General features: G+C 47.9%; 1 protein-coding gene across 4 annotated transcripts in view; it reads left to right on the top strand.

The window, feature by feature from the left end:
* LOC109910172 (inositol polyphosphate 5-phosphatase OCRL) overlaps positions 1-13,396 on the top strand; it is a 39,162-nt gene extending 25,766 nt beyond the window's left edge. For all 4 annotated transcript variants that reach the window (XM_031797181.1, XM_031797178.1, XM_031797179.1 and 1 more), the window contains 5 exons: positions 3,044-3,163; positions 3,677-3,761; positions 4,525-4,652; positions 4,884-4,995; positions 5,400-13,396. In XM_031797181.1, coding sequence (XP_031653041.1) covers positions 3,044-3,163; positions 3,677-3,761; positions 4,525-4,652; positions 4,884-4,995; positions 5,400-5,524 — 570 coding nt within the window. In that variant the 3' untranslated portion in view covers positions 5,525-13,396. The remainder of the gene's footprint in view (positions 1-3,043; positions 3,164-3,676; positions 3,762-4,524; positions 4,653-4,883; positions 4,996-5,399) is intronic.
* Positions 13,397-20,166: the final 6,770 nt, after the last annotated feature.

Here is a 20,166-nt window from a genome sequence, read left to right as displayed (position 1 = left end):
ACAGGGTTAGAGTTAAAATGTACAGGGGCGTAGCTCTCCAGGAACAGGGTTAGAGTTAAAATGTACAGGGGGTAGCTCTCCAGGAACAGGGTTAGAGTTCAAATGTACAGGGGGGTAGCTCTCCAGGAACAGGGTTAGAGTTCAAATGTACAGGGGGGTAGCTCTCCAGGAACAGGGTTAGAGTTAACCTACAGGAGGGTAGCTCTCCAGGAACAGGGTTAGAGTTAAAATGTACAGGGGCGTAGCTCTCCAGGAACAGGGTTAGAGTTCAAATGTACAGGGGGGTAGCTCTCCAGGAACAGGGTTAGAGTTAAAATGTACAGGGGCGTAGCTCTCCAGGAACAGGGTTAGAGTTAAAATGTACAGGGGGTAGCTCTCCAGGAACAGGGTTAGAGTTAAAATGTACAGGGGGGTAGCTCTCCAGGAACAGGGTTGGAGTTAACCTACAGGAGGGTAGCTCTCCAGGAATAAGTTTGGAGTTAAAACCTACAGGAGGGTAACTCGCCAGGAACAGGGTTGGAGTAAACCCTACAGGAGGGTAGCTCTCCAGGAACAGGGTTGGAGTTAAAACCTACAGGAGGGTAGCTCTCCAGGAACAGGGTTAGAGTTAAAATGTACAGGGGCGTAGCTCTCCAGGAACAGGGTTAGAGTTAAAATGTACAGGGGGTAGCTCTCCAGGAACAGGGTTAGAGTTCAAATGTACAGGGGGGTAGCTCTCCAGGAACAGGGTTAGAGTTCAAATGTACAGGGGGGTAGCTCTCCAGGAACAGGGTTAGAGTTAACCTACAGGAGGGTAGCTCTCCAGGAACAGGGTTAGAGTTAAAATGTACAGGGGCGTAGCTCTCCAGGAACAGGGTTAGAGTTCAAATGTACAGGGGGGTAGCTCTCCAGGAACAGGGTTAGAGTTAAAATGTACAGGAGGGTTGCTCTCCAGGAACAGGGTTGGAGTTAAAACCTACAGGAGGGTTGCTCTCCAGGAACAGGGTTGGAGTTCAAACCTACAGGAGGGTTGCTCTCCAGGAACAGGGTTGGAGTTAAAACCTACAGGAGGGTTGCTCTCCAGGAACAGGGTTGGAGTTAAAACCTACAGGAGGGTGGTAAATCAACATCCAGGGCCTGATGTAATAGAGTTCTGTAAAAGCCTTTATTTCTGGTTGTAGCCAAGGCGACATCTTTCTTAGAAGCTGCACTCAAATACCCTTAAGGAACAACAGTAGCACTTTGAGAGGCTCTCTAACTCTTACAATAACTTCGGCCTAGCTCTTGATATTGTAATTGGCTCTGCAGGCTATCACGGTGTCCCACTCCAGTCCTGTGAGTGTGTGTATCCGTATGTGTGACCCCCACTGCCAGAGCTTATTTTTGGACCCACTCTCGCTTGTTCTCAGCTAGATACGAAACAATGCGATCCACTCCCAGTTAAATGGCTGTCCTCCAAGACGACCCGACATCCAACCCTCGAGATAATCCACTCTAATATGTTCCCTATACCTGAAATGACACGCAATGTGCCATATTATGTAATCATTTTAGGAATGGAATCAATGTTCTGATCAATGCGAAGGTGATGGCACAGGATGAATCAAATCCTCCTTAGGAATTAAGCAGCTCATAAGTTTATGAATCGACCGGGTAAAGTTGGGTAAAGCTGGTTCCAGTCACGTTACAAACCATAGAGATGATGTGTCAGAATCAGCCTGTGCTCTGACACATCATTTCTTCAGTATACTGTAGTATAGTATCTATGTTTCTAACATGTGGTGATGCTTCTCTCAGTATAGTATCTATGTTTCTAACATGTGGTGATGGTTCTCTCAGTATAGTATCTATGTTTCTAACATGTGGTGATGGTTCTCTCAGTATAGTATCTATGTTTCTAACATGTGGTGATGGTTCTCTCAGTATAGTATCTATGTTTCTAACATGTGGTGATGGTTCTCATGTTTCTCACATGTTGTGATGGTTCTCTCAGTATAGTATCTATGTTTCTAACATGTGGTGATGGTTCTCTCAGTATAGTATCTATGTTTCTAACATGTGGTGATGGTTCTCTCAGTATAGTATCTATGTTTCTAACATGTGGTGATGGTTCTCTCAGTATAGTATCTATGTTTCTAACATGTGGTGATGGTTCTCATGTTTCTCACATGTTGTGATGGTTCTCTCAGTATAGTATCTATGTTTCTAACATGTGGTGATGCTTCTCTCAGTATAGTATCTATGTTTCTAACATGTGGTGATGGTTCTCTCAGTATAGTATCTATGTTTCTAACATGTGGTGATGGTTCTCTCAGTATAGTATCTATGTTTCTAACATGTTGTGATGGTTCTCTCAGTATAGTATCTATGTTTCTAACATGTGGTGATGGTTCTCTCAGTATAGTATCTATGTTTCTAACATGTGGTGATGGTTCTCTCAGTATAGTATCTATGTTTCTAACATGTGGTGATGGTTCTCTCAGTATAGTATCTATGTTTCTCACATGTTGTGATGGTTCTCTCAGTATAGTATCTATGTTTCTAACATGTTGTGATGGTTCTCTCAGTATAGTATCTATGTTTCTAACATGTTGTGATGGTTCTCTCAGTATAGTATCTATGTTTCTAACATGTTGTGATGGTTCTCTCAGTATAGTATCTATGTTTCTAACATGTTGTGATGGTTCTCTCAGTATAGTATCTATGTTTCTAACATGTTGTGATGGTTCTCTCAGTATAGTATCTATGTTTCTAACATGTTGTGATGGTTCTCTCAGTATCGTATCTATGTTTCTAACATGTTGTGATGGTTCTCTCAGTATAGTATCTATGTTTCTAACATGTGGTGATGGTTCTCTCAGTATAGTATCTATGTTTCTAACATGTGGTGATGGTTCTCTCAGTATAGTATCTATGTTTCTAACATGTGGTGATGGTTCTCTCAGTATCGTATCTATGTTTCTAACATGTGGTGATGGTTCTCTCATGTTTCTAACATGTTGTGATGGTTCTCTCAGTATAGTATCTTATGTTTCTAACATGCTGTGGTTGTGTATTACTTCAGGAGAAGTCCAGGGTGAGCTTCCTGATGGTGGACAGTGCCGGCACGGAGGACAAGCCCTTAAAGATTCCCAAGGAGGTGTGGCTGCTGGTGAACCACCTCTTTACCATGTCCTGCCAGCAGGTGAGAGGATAGTTAAACCACCTCTTTACCATGTCCTGCCAGCAGGTGAGAGGATAGTTAAACCACCTCTTTACCATGTCCTGCCAGCAGGTGAGAGGATAGTTAAACCACCTCTTTACCATGTCCTGCCAGCAGGTGAGAGGATAGTTAAGGGAAATGTTCACAGCACTTTTATTTCTAGGTCGTACCACATCCGAGTATGTTTTTAATCTCAGTAATGAAGATTCTGAAATGCTGTTTGCAGTGAATTTGGAAGATTTTCAGAATGAGGTATTCCTTAGAGGGGTAACCTTGGTTAACAAGGAATCCAAACAGAATATCACTCCATTTCACTATTGTCACTTCGGTTTGAAGAAGTGAAACAGCGCAAAATTCAGTTTGTATTCCAAGCTAAATCTTCTAGGCACTATTCTAGACTTAGTCTTTCAGCCTGTAAATAGTATTCTACCCTACCCTTATTTCAACGTCATTTCAAAACGACATTCTCCTGTAAACTCCTTGCCGTTCTTCCAGGAGGACCTGTTCCAGACACCGGGCCTGCAGGAGGAGCTGCAGGGTGTCATCGACTGCCTGGACACCAGCATTCCTGACTCCATCCGTATCCTTACTCATATGTCCCCAGTCATTCCTGACTCCATCCATAATCCTTACTCATATGTCCCCAGTCATTCCTGACTCCATCCGTAATCCTTACTCATATGTCCCCAGTCATTCCTGACTCCATCCGTAATCCTTACTCATATGTCCCCAGTCATTCCTGACTCCATCCGTAATCCTTACTCATATGTCCCCAGTCATTCCTGACTCCATCCGTAATCCTTACTCATATGTCCCCAGTCATTCCTGACTCCATCCGTAATCCTTACTCATATGTCCCCAGTCATTCCTGACTCCATCCGTAATCCTTACTCATATGACCCTAGTCATTCCAACCCCCCTGGCCCAGACCCGCTAGTAAGCCCAGCCCTGTAACAGGACACTGTGACTGAGATGCCACACAGTTAGTTGGGTCACTGCGATAAAGCGGCTGCTATACACAGACTGGTGCCAAGGCATAGATTAGCAGTGTGGAGGAAGTATGATATCTGTGGTAGTTGGGGGGTGTACGGTGTGCAATCTTCCTGTCCGTCCGTATGCTCACCCACCAACACACACACAACCAGCTTGTTTGAGAGGATCACTTTGAACTGATTGCTAATCTTCATCACGTAATGAGTAGCTGTTTAGGATTCAAGGGGATTTGTAGATCAGGGATCCAACATGTAGTCATGTTCAAACACTGTACACCCACCCTCAGCCACAAATCTGTGTCCCCCCAACTTTGTCTGACTGTTTCTGACTGTTCCCTGACTGTGTGTCAGCTGGTTGTAACCACTCAGTGGCCGAGGCCCTGTTGATATTCCTGGAAGCTCTGCCGGAGCCAGTGGTCTGTTACGAGCACTACCAGCGCAGCCTGGACTGCTCCCATGACAGCCGCCTCTGCAAACAGGTGCAGTGAATTCAATTACGATTTTAGGGTGGCCTAACATGAGATATTTTCACATAAAAGTCATTTTATATGAATCTGGAAATGGATATGAGTAGGAGTCATTGACTTCTGTTGAATCAATAAAGTTAATATGTATAATCATTGTAAAACGTACAACATAGTTTGTCCTCTCGGCTCTACAAGGGGCTGGTTGTAGTTCTCATCTGTCTTTTCTCTGGGCTGTTTTGTCAGTTGATCTCCCAGCTGCCCCGGGCTCACCGCAACGTCTTCCGCTACCTGATGGCATTCCTCAAGGAGCTGCTGAAATATGCCCACAACAACAACCTCACTGCCAACCTCATAGGTCAGTTCCCCATGGCCACATTTTCTATAACCTACATGTGCTTTTTCAGTAGGGTACACTGTAGCAAAGCCTTATGCCACGGAATGCAAATATCTGTGTTCTTATTGGACATGTTCAGACATAGTAGTATGTCCCCGCTTCTCTCCAATTCAAAACGTATCTTCCATACTGAACATGACCCAGATTTAGGGTCAATACTACTTCAATTCAGGAAATGAAATTCCCAAGTCTAGAATAGAAAAATTTGATTTATTTTCAGTAATGTTGATAAAACATTTAACTGGAGTTTCAATTCAGTGAATAACTGAATTGAAATGAAACGGCTCTAAACCCATTTTGCTTTAGAAATGCCTCTTTCTCACATCTTCCTCTACCTCTCTTTCCTCCACTGTGCCCCATGCCAGCTACCCTCTTTGCCAGCCTGCTCATCCGACCCCCGCCCAACATGGTGGGCCGACAGACAGCGCAGGACCGACAGAGAGCCATCGACTTCATTCTGGGCTTCCTCATGGGAGGGGACGAGGAGTGAGGGGTCAGGGGATCAGACAGCCGGGACCTTTTGATGACAGACTGAGGAATGGGGTTTTGGTGGACATACGGTCCATGTATGTGTGTAAGGGACCATGGTGGATTGTGTTGTGGGAGAACAAACAGTGCAATTATATGGGACCCTCTCTTATTAGACTCTTATCAATGCCCCAGCCTTTGTAGTGCTGTACTTCAGTCACTCACAACCATCACCATTAACCAAGTCCCATAGTTTTCATCTCTGCTCATTGTGTGGCTGCAGGACCAGGAGTTTAGGTGTTGGGCAGCTTGGAGTGACAGTGAACAGTCAACTGACTGACTCCCCAGGCAACCCATGCCCCATTCAACCCCCACTGAGGACTGTTCCGTGCCAAAACAACTCCCTTTACCTGATTTGAATGTGAACTCTGAATGGAAGTACAATATGTATGTAGGAACCCACAGATACTAAGATAATGATGATCTGTTAGTACGTTACACTAAAGATACACGTAGAGGGTCATGCAGAAAATTTGGATCGCATTCTACCTGGTGGATACTCCTCTCAGAGTGAATGATTCAACCCATGGGTACGTAGAGATATCGCACGCAAGAGACTTCTGGGGAACACAGAGAGACTAAATGAATCCTTGCTTGTCCGAAATACCGACCAAGGAAGTTTGACGCTCTTCTACAAGATAATGATGACAATCCGGAGCAGTCCTTTCTGGGATCTGGGAGACATATTGGGAGATGTGTTAGAACTGTCAGTGGGCTATGGTTTAAACAAATGTTATTTATGATTTATATTCTTTCCTTACATAACTTTGTACCATCTTTAGAGTTTATTTCAACTTCATACTTCTTTTAAGAGACCACATTTTGGATATTGAGCGTTATCGTGAGTTAGGCTGATTTCTCCATTCAAGTACATTACAACTCTGAACACAAGTCACACTAACTTGACACTAACTTGACAGTAGAGTGATCAGTCATCCCTCCTGCTTGTACAGTATGTGCTATTCTACGGGCCAGTTTCTCAGACCCAGATTCATCTTATTGGAGAGTTAACATTCGCGATTGAGCATGCTTTTTTTTGTTGTTCAAGAGTGGTTCAATGTGGTTGTCTCATCCAGCTATCTTAAGATGAATGCACTAATTGTAAGTCGCTCTGGATAAGAGTGTCTGCTACATGACTAAAATTAGTTGGCTTTTAGTCTTGAGTCTGGGAAAAACCCTCCCTACAGTGTGCTACAGAACATAACAAAGACAAACCCACTACGGCATCGATGTCTTAACTGTTGCAAACAGTCCCTCTCCTGTCCGCATTGACCTCTTGTGGGTTTTTTGACTCTGCTGTCACCTCTTATTATGGTGGTGTTCAATATGTATGTATTGTTTGTTGGTCATGCAGGTACCATCGTTTAAATGCTTGTTTATATGTTTATTTTCTCGCTTCAGCCTCGTCTGCCTCGCTGTCTGCCTTCATACTGGTTAGAGCCTCATTGTATTGGGCCTGTGTGCTCAGGCAGGGGCCTTGTCACAGTCGATTCAGACAATATAATGCCCTGTTTTACTGTCTTGAGTTTCATCTAAAGTAGCACCCTATACCCTATATAATGCACTACTTTTGACCAGAGAGCGCTGGTCAAAAGTAGTGTGCTATATAGAGGAAAGGGTGCCATTTCGGACGTACCCTAATACTTTTTTCAGTGGCAAAGCATTTTTTACAGTGCAGGTTGAACAGGATTTAGATGTTCATTACTCTCCGCTGAGACAAAACAGTTTTTTCCCCCTAATGCTGTCGTGGAACGTGTTATGGTTGTGAAACGGGGAACTCTAATGCTGTCGTGGAACGTGTTATGGTTGTGAAACGGGGAACTCTAATGCTGTCGTGGAACGTGTTATGGTTGTGAAACGGGGAACTCTAATGCTGTCGTGGAACGTGTTATGGTTGTGAAACGGGGAACTCTAATGCTGTCGTGGAACGTGTTATGGTTGTGAAACGGGGAACTCTAATGCTGTCGTGGAACGTGTTATGGTTGTGAAACGGGGAACTCTAATGCTGTCGTGGAACGTGTTATGGTTGTGAAACGGGGAACTCTAATGCTGTCGTGGAACGTGTTATGGTTGTGAAACGGGGAACTCTAATGCTGTCGTGGAACGTGTTATGGTTGTGAAACGGGGAACTCTAATGCTGTCGTGGAACGTGTTATGGTTGTGAAACGGGGAACTCTAATGCTGTGACATTTCTACAGTGTTTATTCCCTTTGTTTTCCACACTGTCGTCTAGTAACGTTGGTAATAAGGCGTGAAAACAGCTCCTGGCTGGCCTGTTGTGTGACGCGCTTGGTCTATGACACTTGTTTCCACTGGAAACGTTTCCCTCTCTTATGTCTCTAGTCAACTAATCTAGCCAGAAAAGCATGTTACCTAGTCAACAGACATGTACTGTAATCTAGCCAGAAAAGCATGTTACCTAGTCAACAGACATGTACTGTAATCTAGCCAGAAAAGCATGTTACCTAGTCAACAGACATGTACTGTAATCTAGCCAGAAAAGCATGTTACCTAGTCAACAGACATGTACTGTAATCTAGCCAGAAAAGCATGTTACCTAGTCAACAGACATGTACTGTAATCTAGCCAGAAAAGCATGTTACCTAGTCAACAGACATGTACTGTAATCTAGCCAGAAAAGCATGTTACCTAGTCAACAGACATGTACTGTAATCTAGCCAGAAAAGCATGTTACCTAGTCAACAGACATGTACTGTAATCTAGCCAGAAAAGCATGTTACCTAGTCAACAGACATGTACTGTAATCTAGCCAGAAAAGCATGTTACCTAGTCAACAGACATGTACTGTAATCTAGCCAGAAAAGCATGTTACCTAGTCAACAGACATGTACTGTAATCTAGCCAGAAAAGCATGTTACCTAGTCAACAGACATGTACTGTAATCTAGCCAGAAAAGCATGTTACCTAGTCAACAGACATGTACTGTAATCTAGCCAGAAAAGCATGTTACCTAGTCAACAGACATGTACTGTAATCTAGCCAGAAAAGCATGTTACCTAGTCAACAGACATGTACTGTAATCTAGCCAGAAAAGCATGTTACCTAGTCAACAGACATGTACTGTAATCTAGCCAGAAAAGGCATTCAAAGTTGTAAAGTGTTTTTAATATGGCATGATTTTGTAGCTAACACAATGACAGGCTGTTAATCAAAGCACTTAACAGTTTGGTTGTCTCTCTGTCAGCTCTCACCCAGAGAGGATTTTGAGTGGAGTTGGCCCAAGTCGTGTGTGACTTCCGGACTGCAATCATCCGTACAGGACATTCTAAAATGGGCCCGATGCGCTTGCAGCATTCTTCAGAGTTGTCATAGACTTAAGCGCTTTGCTTAGCTTTGCCAAACCATGATTGGCCCTGGATGGATTGGTCCTACCTGTTGTCTCGGACTCTTACCGAGGAGGAACAGTGAATCTGAGATTGTCATCTCATTCACAACACAAAGCTTTTACATCAAAGACGAGGTTATCCCCAGCTGCAGAGATATTGTCAGAATTGAATATTCAAATTGGGAAATGAGCCCACATTCATGTTGTCCTAGCTGTCCCTTCATCTGTGGTCTGTCTGTGTTTTCATGTGTTGTCTTTTCCTGCTCTGCTCCCCTTCATACTGTGGCTTTTTATTTTTTATTTATTTTTTTTAACCTTTATTTAACTAGGCAAGTCAGTTAAGAACAAATTCTTATTTTCAATAACGGCCTAGGAACAGTGGGTTAACTGCCTGTTCAGGGGCAGAACGACAGATTTGTACCTTGTCAGCTCGGGGATTTGAACTTGTAACCTTTCGGTTACTAGTCCAACGCTCTAACCACTAGGCTACCCTGCCGCCCCAATCTCTGTTGGACCCTCCATTCTGACTCCACTGCTCCTCCTCAAACTGCCGGCGGTAGGAAGACACTCTCACCATGGCCATGGTTGGTTTACTGGGACTGTAATGGTCTGTCTAGTAATAATGCTACATGTGCACAGCAGTTTTTGGTATTTTTAATTTATTTAACGGAAATAAAATAATGTATGAAAAAAACACTTTGTATCTAACCTCTTTTATTGGTGTACCCAGTTGTTCACAGGTGAAACACTCAACAGCCCTCTGGGAATCCTTTCTATCCTGTAAAACACCATCTAGATGAAAAACAACAATATTGTGACAGACTTACTATGGCTGACTTGTCTGCTCTATGTCAAATGTCCAGCTGCTGACGCTAACCCCTGTAGTTAGACCAGTCAGCGGGCTGGGATGAAACATTCCCCCTCATCTCCATGTATAAAGTCCTCAACCTGGACTCACTATCATCTGTTTGGCTGTGTTAGTTACTGTAGCCCCCACCTGCAGTACCAGTCCCAGTAAACCAACCATGGCCATGGTGAGAGTGTCTTCCTACCGCCGGCAGTTTGAGGAGGAGCAGTGGAGTCAGAATGGAGGGTCCAACAGAGATTGTGGGGCAGTATGGAGAACACTGTGCACCGAGGATGGTTTACTACAGGAGATGGGCTGTATGGAGAACACTGTGCACTGGGGATGGTTTACTACAGGAGAAGGGCTGTATGGAGAACACTGTGCACCGGGGATGGTTTACTACAGGAGAAGGGCTGTATGGAGAACACTGTGCACTGGGGATGGTTTACTACAGGAGATGGGCTGTATGGAGAACACTGTGCACTGGGGATGGTTTACTACAGGAGATGGGCTGTATGGAGAACACTGTGCACTGGGGATGGTTTACTACAGGAGAAGGGCTGTATGGAGAACACTGTGCACTGGGGATGGTTTACTACAGGAGAAGGGCTGTATGGAGAACACTGCACCGAGGATGGTTTACTACAGGAGAAGGGCTGTATGGAGAACACTGTGTACCGAGGATGGTTTACTACAGGAGATGGGCTGTATGGAGAACACTGTGCACTGGGGATGGTTTACTACAGGAGAAGGGCTGTATGGAGAACACTGTGTACCGAGGATGGTTTACTACAGGAGAAGGGCTGTATGGAGAACACTGTGCACTGGGGATGGTTTACTACAGGAGAAGGGCTGTATGGAGAACACTGTGCACTGGGGATGGTTTACTACAGGAGAAGGGCTGTATGGAGAACACTGTGCACCGGGGATGGTTTACTACAGGAGAAGGGCTGTATGGAGAACACTGTGTACTGAGGATGGTTTACTACAGGAGAAGGGCTGTATGGAGAACACTGTGCACCGGGGATGGTTTACTACAGGAGAAGGGCTGTATGGAGAACACTGTGCACTGGGGATGGTTTACTACAGGAGAAGGGCTGTATGGAGAACACTGTGTACCGAGGATGGTTTACTACAGGAGAAGGGCTGTATGGAGAACACTGTGCACTGGGGATGGTTTACTACAGGAGAAGGGCTGTATGGAGAACACTGTGCACTGGGGATGGTTTACTACAGGAGAAGGGCTGTATGGAGAACACTGTGCACCGGGGATGGTTTACTACAGGAGAAGGGCTGTATGGAGAACACTGTGTACTGAGGATGGTTTACTACAGGAGAAGGGCTGTATGGAGAACACTGTGCACTGGGGATGGTTTACTACAGGAGATGGGCTGTATGGAGAACACTGTGCACTGGGGATGGTTTACTACAGGAGATGGGCTGTATGGAGAACACTGTGCACTGGGGATGGTTTACTACAGGAGAAGGGCTGTATGGAGAACACTGCACCGAGGATGGTTTACTACAGGAGAAGGGCTGTATGGAGAACACTGTGTACCGAGGATGGTTTACTACAGGAGATGGGCTGTATGGAGAACACTGTGCACTGGGGATGGTTTACTACAGGAGAAGGGCTGTATGGAGAACACTGTGCACTGGGGATGGTTTACTACAGGAGAAGCGCTGTATGGAGAACACTGTGTACCGAGGATGGTTTACTACAGGAGAAGGGCTGTATGGAGAACACTGTGCACTGGGGATGGTTTACTACAGGAGAAGGGCTGTATGGAGAACACTGTGCACTGGGGATGGTTTACTACAGGAGAAGGGCTGTATGGAGAACACTGTGCACCGGGGATGGTTAACTACAGGAGAAGGGCTGTATGGAGAACACTGTGTACTGAGGATGGTTTACTACAGGAGAAGGGCTGTATGGAGAACACTGTGCACCGGGGATGGTTTACTACAGGAGAAGGGCTGTATGGAGAACACTGTGTACTGAGGATGGTTTACTACAGGAGAAGGGCTGTATGGAGAACACTGTGCACTGGGGATGGTTTACTACAGGAGATGGGCTGTATGGAGAACACTGTGCACTGGGGATGGTTTACTACAGGAGATGGGCTGTATGGAGAACACTGTGCACCGGGGATGGTTTACTACAGGAGATGGGCTGTATGGAGAACACTGCACCGAGGATGGTTTACTACAGGAGATGGGCTGTATGGAGAACACTGTGCACCGGGGATGGTTTACTACAGGAGATGGGCTGTATGGAGAACACTGTGCACCGGGGATGGTTTACTACAGGAGATGGGCTGTATGTAGAACACTCCCCTGAGGATGGTTTACTACAGGAGATGGGCTGTATGGAGAACACTGTGCACCGGGGATGGTTTACTACAGGAGATGGGCTGTATGGAGAACACTGTGCACCGAGGATGGTTTACTACAGGAGATGGGCTGTATGGAGAACACTGTGCACCGAAGATGGTTTACTACAGGAGATGGGCTGTATGGAGAACACTGTGCACTGGGGATGGTTTACTACAGGAGATGGGCTGTATGGCGAACACTGCACCAAGGATGGTTTACTACAGGAGATGGGCTGTATGGAGAACACTGTGCACCGAAGATGGTTTACTACAGGAGATGGGCTGTATGGAGAACACTGTGCACTGGGGATGGTTTACTACAGGAGATGGGCTGTATGGAGAACACTGTGCACTGGGGATGGTTTACTACAGGAGATGGGCTGTATGGAGAACACTGTGCACCGAGGATGGTTTACTACAGGAGATGGGCTGTATGGAGAACACTGTGCACTGGGGATGGTTTACTACAGGAGATGGGCTGTATGGAGAACACTGTGCACTGGGGATGGTTTACTACAGGAGATGGGCTGTATGGAGAACACTGTGCACTGGGGATGGTTTACTACAGGAGATGGGCTGTATGGAGAACACTGTGCACCGAGGATGGTTTACTACAGGAGATGGGCTGTATGGAGAACACTGTGCACTGGGGATGGTTTACTACAGGAGATGGGCTGTATGGAGAACACTGTGCACCGAGGATGGTTTACTGCAGGAGATGGGCTGTATGGAGAACACTGTGCACCGAAGATGGTTTACTGCAGGGTGTCTCAACCTTTTTTATAACAGAGGCTGGGAAGCTTCTTGGGGGACTTCTTGCATTAAACTAGAATGTAGCAGACAACCCTCTGATGGACCGGGCAGCAACATCTTAGGGACTGTTTCTGGTCCAGTCACCAGAGTTTGAGTGACACTGGTTTACTAGAAGGAGGCTAATGGAAAGAATATGATGTTCGTATTGTGTTGTGAAAATTGGAGATGGGTTGAGACATACAGTACTTGTAAGGTTTATGATAATTTGTCCGTTTCAGAATTCAACAAAGTTTGAGTTATGACCAGATGTTTGTTTTCTTTCACTGAAGTATGTCTGAGTAAGCTTTGCACTATTTCTATATACAGTATAGAATGTCACTCCGTTTAACATAGTCTTTAGTGTTAGTTACGCCTTGTTCGTTGTTCGCTGCTGAGGAGTGTACGTGTGAGAAGCTGGTCCAATTCACTGAAGACCACAGCGTTATTCTCGCCCTGATCGTTTTGTGGCACTCATCAACATGGTGAAGCCGGGATGGATTCAACCCTCTAAACATTGTCCTACGGTTGTAGGAACATTGTCCTAAGGTTGAGCAAACATTGTTTTGAGATGGACCAACACCATATCACCATATAACCAGTGCAAAACGCTACGATAAATCAAAAGTGTTTTTCTTATACTGTATGTTGTAGTCAGTCTGTTGTAGTCAGATGCTCCAAGGATTTTTCGGATGACTGCCTTGCCTGTTTCACCAATTACTTTGCAGACAGAGTTCAGTGTGTCAAATCGGAGGGCATGCTGTCCGGTCCTCTGGCAGTCTCTATGGGGGTGCCACAGGGTTCAATCCTCGGGCCGACTCTTTTCTCTGTATATATCAATGATGTTGCTCTTGCTGCGGGCGATTCCCTGATCCACCTCTACGCAGACGACACCATTCTATATACTTCCGGCCCGTCCTTGGACACTGTGCTACCTAACCTCCAAACGAGCTTCAATGCCATACAACACTCCTTCCGTGGCCTCCAACTGCTCTTAAACGCTAGTAAAACAAAATGCATGCTTTTCAACCGTTCGCTGCCTGCACCCGCACGCCTGACCAGCATCACCACCCTGGATGTTTCCGACCTTGAATATGTGGACATCTATAAGTACCTAGGTGTCTGGCTAGACTGTAAACTCTCCTTCCAGACTCATATCAAACATCTCCAATCGAAAATCAAATCAAGAGTCGGCTTTCTATTCCGCAACAAAGCCTCCTTCACTCACGCTGCCAAACTTACCCTAGTAAAACTGACTATCCTACCGATCCTCGACTTCGGCGATGTCATCTACAAAATTGCTTCCAACACTACTCAGCAAACTGGATGCAGTTTATCACAGTGCCATCCGTTTTGTCACTAAAGCACCTTATACCACCCACCACTGCGACTTGTATGCTCTAGTCGGCTGGCCCTCGCTACATATTCGTCACCAGACCCACTGGCTCCAGGTCATCTACAAGTCCATGCTAGGTAAAGCTCCGCCTTATCTCAGTTCACTGGTCACGATGGCAACACCCATCCGTAGCACGCGCTCCAGCAGGTGTATCTCACTGATCATCCCTAAAGCCAACACCTCAATCGGCCGCCTTTTCTTCCAGTTCTCTGCTGCCTGTGACTGGAACGAATTGCAAAAATCGCTGAAGTTGGAGACTTTTATCTCCCTCACCAACTTCAAACATCTGCTATCTGAGCAGCTAACCGATCGCTGCAGCTGTACATAGTCTATCGGTAAATAGCACACCCATTTTTACCTACCTCATCCCCATACTGTTTTTATTTATTTACTTTTCTGCTCTTTTGCACACCAATATCTCTACCTGTACATCTGATCATTCATCTGATCATTTATCACTCCAGTGTTAATCTGCAAAATTGTAATCATTCGCCTACCTCCTCATGCCTTTTGCACACAATGTATATAGAATCTCTTTTCTTTTTTTTCTACTGTGTTATGGACTTGTTAATTGTTTACTCCATGTGTAACTCTGTGTTGTCTGTTCACACTGCTATGCTTTATCTTGTCCAGGTCGCAGTTGCAAATGAGAACTTGTTCTCAACTAGCCTACCTGGTTAAATAAAGGTGTTCTCAACTAGCCTACCTGGTTAAATAAAGGTGTTCTCAACTAGCCTACCTGGTTAAATAAAGGTGTTCTCAACTAGCCTACCTGGTTAAATAAAGGTGAAATACAACAATAAAAAAAGGAAGCAACCCGTTAAATGTAACATACACAGGGTTGTAAAATTCCAGTAAAATTCCCCAAAGTCCCATCTTTCTCAGATATCATGATTAGAATATACCTGAAATCAGACAGAAATAAGCATATAATCTGAATCCTCCAACCGGGATGTTTGGAAAACCAGGCAATTGTCTGGACAATTATCAGAATTTTGCAACCCTAACCATGCATGTAATTTCCTGTGTAAAAAATGCATGCTATGTCATTGTACGTGCTGTTTGTGCCCTTTAGGTGTGCTGCTTTGAGGAGGACAATGACTCTCTGGAGGCCCAGATCTGTGAGCTGCAGGAGAGGCTGGCTGGCCAACAGACCACCTCTACTGTCCTAGCTGTCCCTGAATGCAGCCTGGATGACATGGTGGAGAGACTGCTTAAGGAGAGGGTACATATGAACAATACAGTGGAATGGAGGCATTCATATCCCACTAGGAGCTAGGAAACAGACCGTTACCACTACCTACCAGTGCCAGACTGATAAGCCACTGCGTGTCCAGGATTGGAGCCCGTGTGATGTGGAGGAAGCTGAGGAGAGAGCTGGAATGTCTGCAGGAGCAGTATGAGCAGACCGTCCAGCAGAGGACACTCATCCGACTGGAGTGGGAGGATGTTGGCCTGGTAATGACCTCACTCCTGCACCCCTGGCGGCCATTTTGGTGTTATTGTTTCGTAATTGTGTTGATTTGTTGTCCTCGTTTGTTATATATTCTCTAACAATGAGTAGACTTTTAATGTGTGCTACTGTCGATATAGAACATGCATAAAGACAGATCTAACTTGTGGTAGCTCAACCTTTGTACCCAATTTTCATCTGCAATGAGGTACAATCATCTTCAAAAAGAAAATATTTCGAAATGCAAATAGGCAAAGAAGGGTGGAAAGAAAGATATTGGCCCTCTGAATGTTCAGATGAATTATCTCTTTGGGAGCGTTAATGCAACTGCACTAAACTATAATAACCACTAGATGGCCCTATTGCCACGACTTGCCAACACTGTTTAATCCTCTCCTATTAAACACATATCAGCTGTGTGTCTCATCATATCCCAGCAGCTCCTCTGTAGCTCTATAGATCTCTACCCACTTTGTTGAACTGATCATCAGTCCTACAGTCTGGGCCGGCAGCCACAACGCAACCCGAGAACCCCAGTCTTAACAAACCCTACTATCCCATTTCCTCTCATTCCCTCCCTGCCTGCCACATCACACCCCTCTCCAATGTCAGCCCAGATGTGGGAGAAGCTGTTTTCATGTCTCCTTATTGAGTCATTCAGGCTTTTATCCCACACAGTTGTAATACAGACAGTAATATAGTCGGAGCAGTAATGCTGCTGGCTGGCTCAGCCTCTGGCTCCGATAGGAAAGCAGCTGGAGTGTGGAGAGAGACTAGAGCCGGTGGGAAAAGGACACAGGCAGGGAGTGGAAAGGAGAAGAGAGATTGAATGTGATTGTGAACCAGTGTTGGAAGCAGCTCCTCGGGAGGAGGCTACAGTCTGTCTCGGAAGGCAGACAGGCCGACAGACAGGCCTTGGAAGAAGTCAACAAGGCATGGCTGGGTATTTGAAGTCCAGCCTTGCCATTGGCTATTGATTAAGCTACATTTTGGACAGCTTCCATTGTCTGGTCTGGTCTTGTCTGGTCAGCCAATTCTCTGAGTGTTCTTTTGAGTTTGTATCTGGGGCTATGGATACAATGTTTGGTTCAGCAGCAACAAGGTGTTGAAGGAGGAGCTAGCTGATTCTAATTCAAAGCAGTAGACGGTGCGATAAAGCACAGCTAACCTTAAGCGATGAGAGGAGAAAGATCATGTAGGGGGGATTTCTTTAGTCTTTGCAGTTCACAGTCTGCGAGCGCAAAACTCTCTCCAATTGACAGGCTCATGTTTGCTTAGAGATAACAGCAACAGACCGCCTGCCTCTTGTGTGACATCCATCAGGGCCCCATGTGTTCCAGCAGCCACAGCAGAAAGGTTCCCACCCTTGGACCTTAACCGTTTGTCATTCAGATGTAAATGCTAGCACCAGGAGTAATTGAATTCATCACCAATTAATCAGGCACTTAAAAAGGGCTGGATGAGCTAAAAGCTAATTAGCTCTTTCCACCCCCCCCCCTCTTCTCTGCATTGCAGTGTCTAGCTTGCTACCTGCTGGCTGAAGGAATAGAGTGTGTCATGGTTCTTATGTGCTGAATTTCAAATAGACCCTAGCCCCTTCTTCTTACCTCTTTCCCCCTAGGCACTCATGTAGATATTAAAGGATTGGATTGGTGTTTTCCACTCCTGGTCAAGGGGACATATGTTTGTTTTTGCCTAGCACCAATAAACCTGATTAAGCTAAAGACTTTATGACGAGTTGATTAGTTGAATCAAGTGTCTTATTGCTCCCCTTTGGGTCCCCAGAACCAGGATTGGTAAATACTAGTGTAAGCAATATTATGAAAATGCCATCCAGCCTATCAGAAGACAAGCTGGAGCTTTCAACATATTGTTAACACCTATCCAATCTCATGAGATCTAAACAAGTGCATAGCGGGTAGGGACTACGGGTTTAGTTGGAACAACTAATAGTGTTTGTGGTTTTCTGATGAGCGCTGTTGGTTTTCTATTGATCTAGCTCTCTGCTGCCTCCTGTAGGAAGTGGATGTAGAGACGGCAGACTGTCTGGCCCTGAGGGAGCAGGTGGAAATCTACCAGGAACAACTGGCCCACATGGATGCACAGCATGAGACGGTAAGAGAGAAGGGGGAGGGAGGGAGAGAGAGAGAGAGAGGCGGAGGGAGGGAGAGCGAGAGGAGAGGGGGAGAGCGAGGGTGAGCGCGTGGGAGGGTGAGCGAGGCAGAGGGAGGACAAGCGAGGCGGAGGGAGGGAGAGCTGGGGTGGGAGGGAGAGCGGGTGAAGGGGAGGGAGCGAGAGGGATGGAGGGAGAGCAAGAGGGAGGGAGGGAGAGCGAGGGGGGGAGGGAGGGAGAGTGGTTGAAGGGGGAGGAAGCAAGAGGGAGGTAGAGGGAGGGAGGGAGAGCGAGCGAGAGAGAGAGGCGGAGGGAGAGCGAGGACAAGCGAGGCTGAGGGAGAGCTGGGGGAGGGAGGGAGAGCGAGCATGAGGGAGAGAGGGAGGGCGATCGAGCAGGAGGCGGAGGGAGGGAGAGCGAGGCGGAGGGACGGAGAGCGAGGAAGAGCTGGGGAGAGTGAGCGTGGGAGAGCGAGCGGGAGGGTGAACGAAAGGAGGGAGAGCGAGGCAGAGGGAGGGAGAGCTGGGGAGGGGCAGGGAGAGCTGTGGAGGGGGCAGGGAGGGAGAGTGAAGGGAGGGAGGGAGAGCCGGGGAGGGAGGGAGAGTGAGCGGGAGGGAGGGAGGAAGAGCGAGCGGGAGGGTGGGTGGGAGAGCGAGCGGGAGGGTGGGTGGGGAGAGCGAGCGGGAGGGTGGGTGGGGGAGGGAGGGAGAGAGAGAGGACGAGGGAGGGAGAGCGAGCGAGAGAGGCGGAGGGAGGGAGAGCGAGCGAGCGAGAGAGGCGGCGGGAGGGAGAGCGAGCGAGCGAGAGAGGCGGAGGGAGGGTGGAAGAGCGAGCGAGGCGGAGGGTGGGAGAGCGAGCGAGGGGGATGGAAGGAGGCAGAGCGAGCGAGAGAGGTGGATGGAGGGAGAGCGAGCGAGAGAGGCGGAGGGAGAGAGACGGAGGGAGGGAGAGCGAGTGAGAGAGACGGAGGGAGAGCGAGAGAGGCGGAGGGAGGGAGAGCGAGAGAGGCGGGAGGGAGGGAGAGCGAGCGAGAGAGGCGGAGGGAGGGAGAGCGAGCGAGAGAGGCGTAGGGAGGGAGAGCGAGCGAGAGAGGTGGAGGGAGGGTGAGCGAGCGAGCGAGGTGGAGGGAGGGTGAGCAAGGCGGAGGCAGAGGGAGGGAGAGCGATGCGGAGGGAGGGAGAGCTGGGTAGGGGGAGGGAGGGAGAGCTGGGGAGGGAGGGAGAGCGAGCATGAGGGAGAGAGGGAGGGAGAGCGAGAGAGGCGGAGGGAGAGAGACTGAGGGAGAGCGAGCGAGAGAGACGGAGGGAGAGCGAGAGAGGCGGAGGGAGGGAGAGTTGGGGAGAGCGAGCGAGGCGAAGGGAGGGAGAGCTGGGGAGGGAGGGAGAGCGAGCATGAGGGACGGCGAGCGAGCAAGAGGCAGAGGGAGGGAGGGAGGGAGAGCGAGCGAGAGAGGCGGAGGGTGGGAGAGCGAGCGAGGGGGTTGGAGGGAGAGCGAGCGAGGGGGAGGGAGGGAGAGAGAGAGAGGATGGAGGGAGGGAGAGCGAGCGAGAGAGACGGAGGGAGGGAGAGCGAGCGAGAGAGACGGAGGGAGGGAGAGCGAGAGAGGGAGGGATGGAGGGAGGGCGAGAGAGACGGACGAGGGAGGGAGAGCGAGAAAGACGGAGGGAGGGAGGGAGGGAGAGTGAGAGACGGAGGACGGACGGAGGGAGGGAGGGAGAGCGAGAGAGACGGACGGGAGGGAGGGAGGGAGCAAGAGGCAGGGGGGAGGGAGGGAGAGCGAGCGAGAGAGGCGGAGGGTGGGAGAGCGAGCGAGGGGGGTTGGAGGGAGAGCGAGCGAGGGGGAGGGAGAGAGAGAGGATGGAGGGAGGGAGAGCGAGCGAGAGAGACAGAGGGAGGGGAGAGCGAGCGAGAGAGACGGAGGAGGGAGAGCGAGAGAGGGAGGGAGGGAGGGAGAGCGAGAGAGACGGACGGAGGGAGGGAGGGAGGGAGAGCGAGAGAGACTGACGGAGGGAGAGAGAGCGAGAGAGACGGACGGAGGGAGGGAGGGAGAGCGAGAGAGACGACGGAGGGAGGGAGGGAGTGAGAGCGAGAGAGAGAGACGGAGGGAGGGAGGGAGAGTGAGAGAGACTGAGGGAGGGAGAGCGAGTGAGAGAGACTGAGGAGGGAGAGCGAGAGAGGCGGAGGAGGGAGAGCGAGCGAGAGGTGGAGGGAGGGACGAGCGAGCGAGAGAGGCGGAGGGAGGGAGAGGCGAGCGAGCGAGAGAGACTGAGGGAGAGCGAGAGAGA

Source organism: Oncorhynchus kisutch, linkage group LG19 (genome assembly GCF_002021735.2).
Source record: "Oncorhynchus kisutch isolate 150728-3 linkage group LG19, Okis_V2, whole genome shotgun sequence".
NCBI classification, from domain to species: Eukaryota; Metazoa; Chordata; class Actinopteri; order Salmoniformes; family Salmonidae; genus Oncorhynchus; species Oncorhynchus kisutch.
The sequence above is the reverse complement of the archived record's forward strand: the minus strand, read 5'-3'. Positions and strand labels throughout refer to the sequence as shown.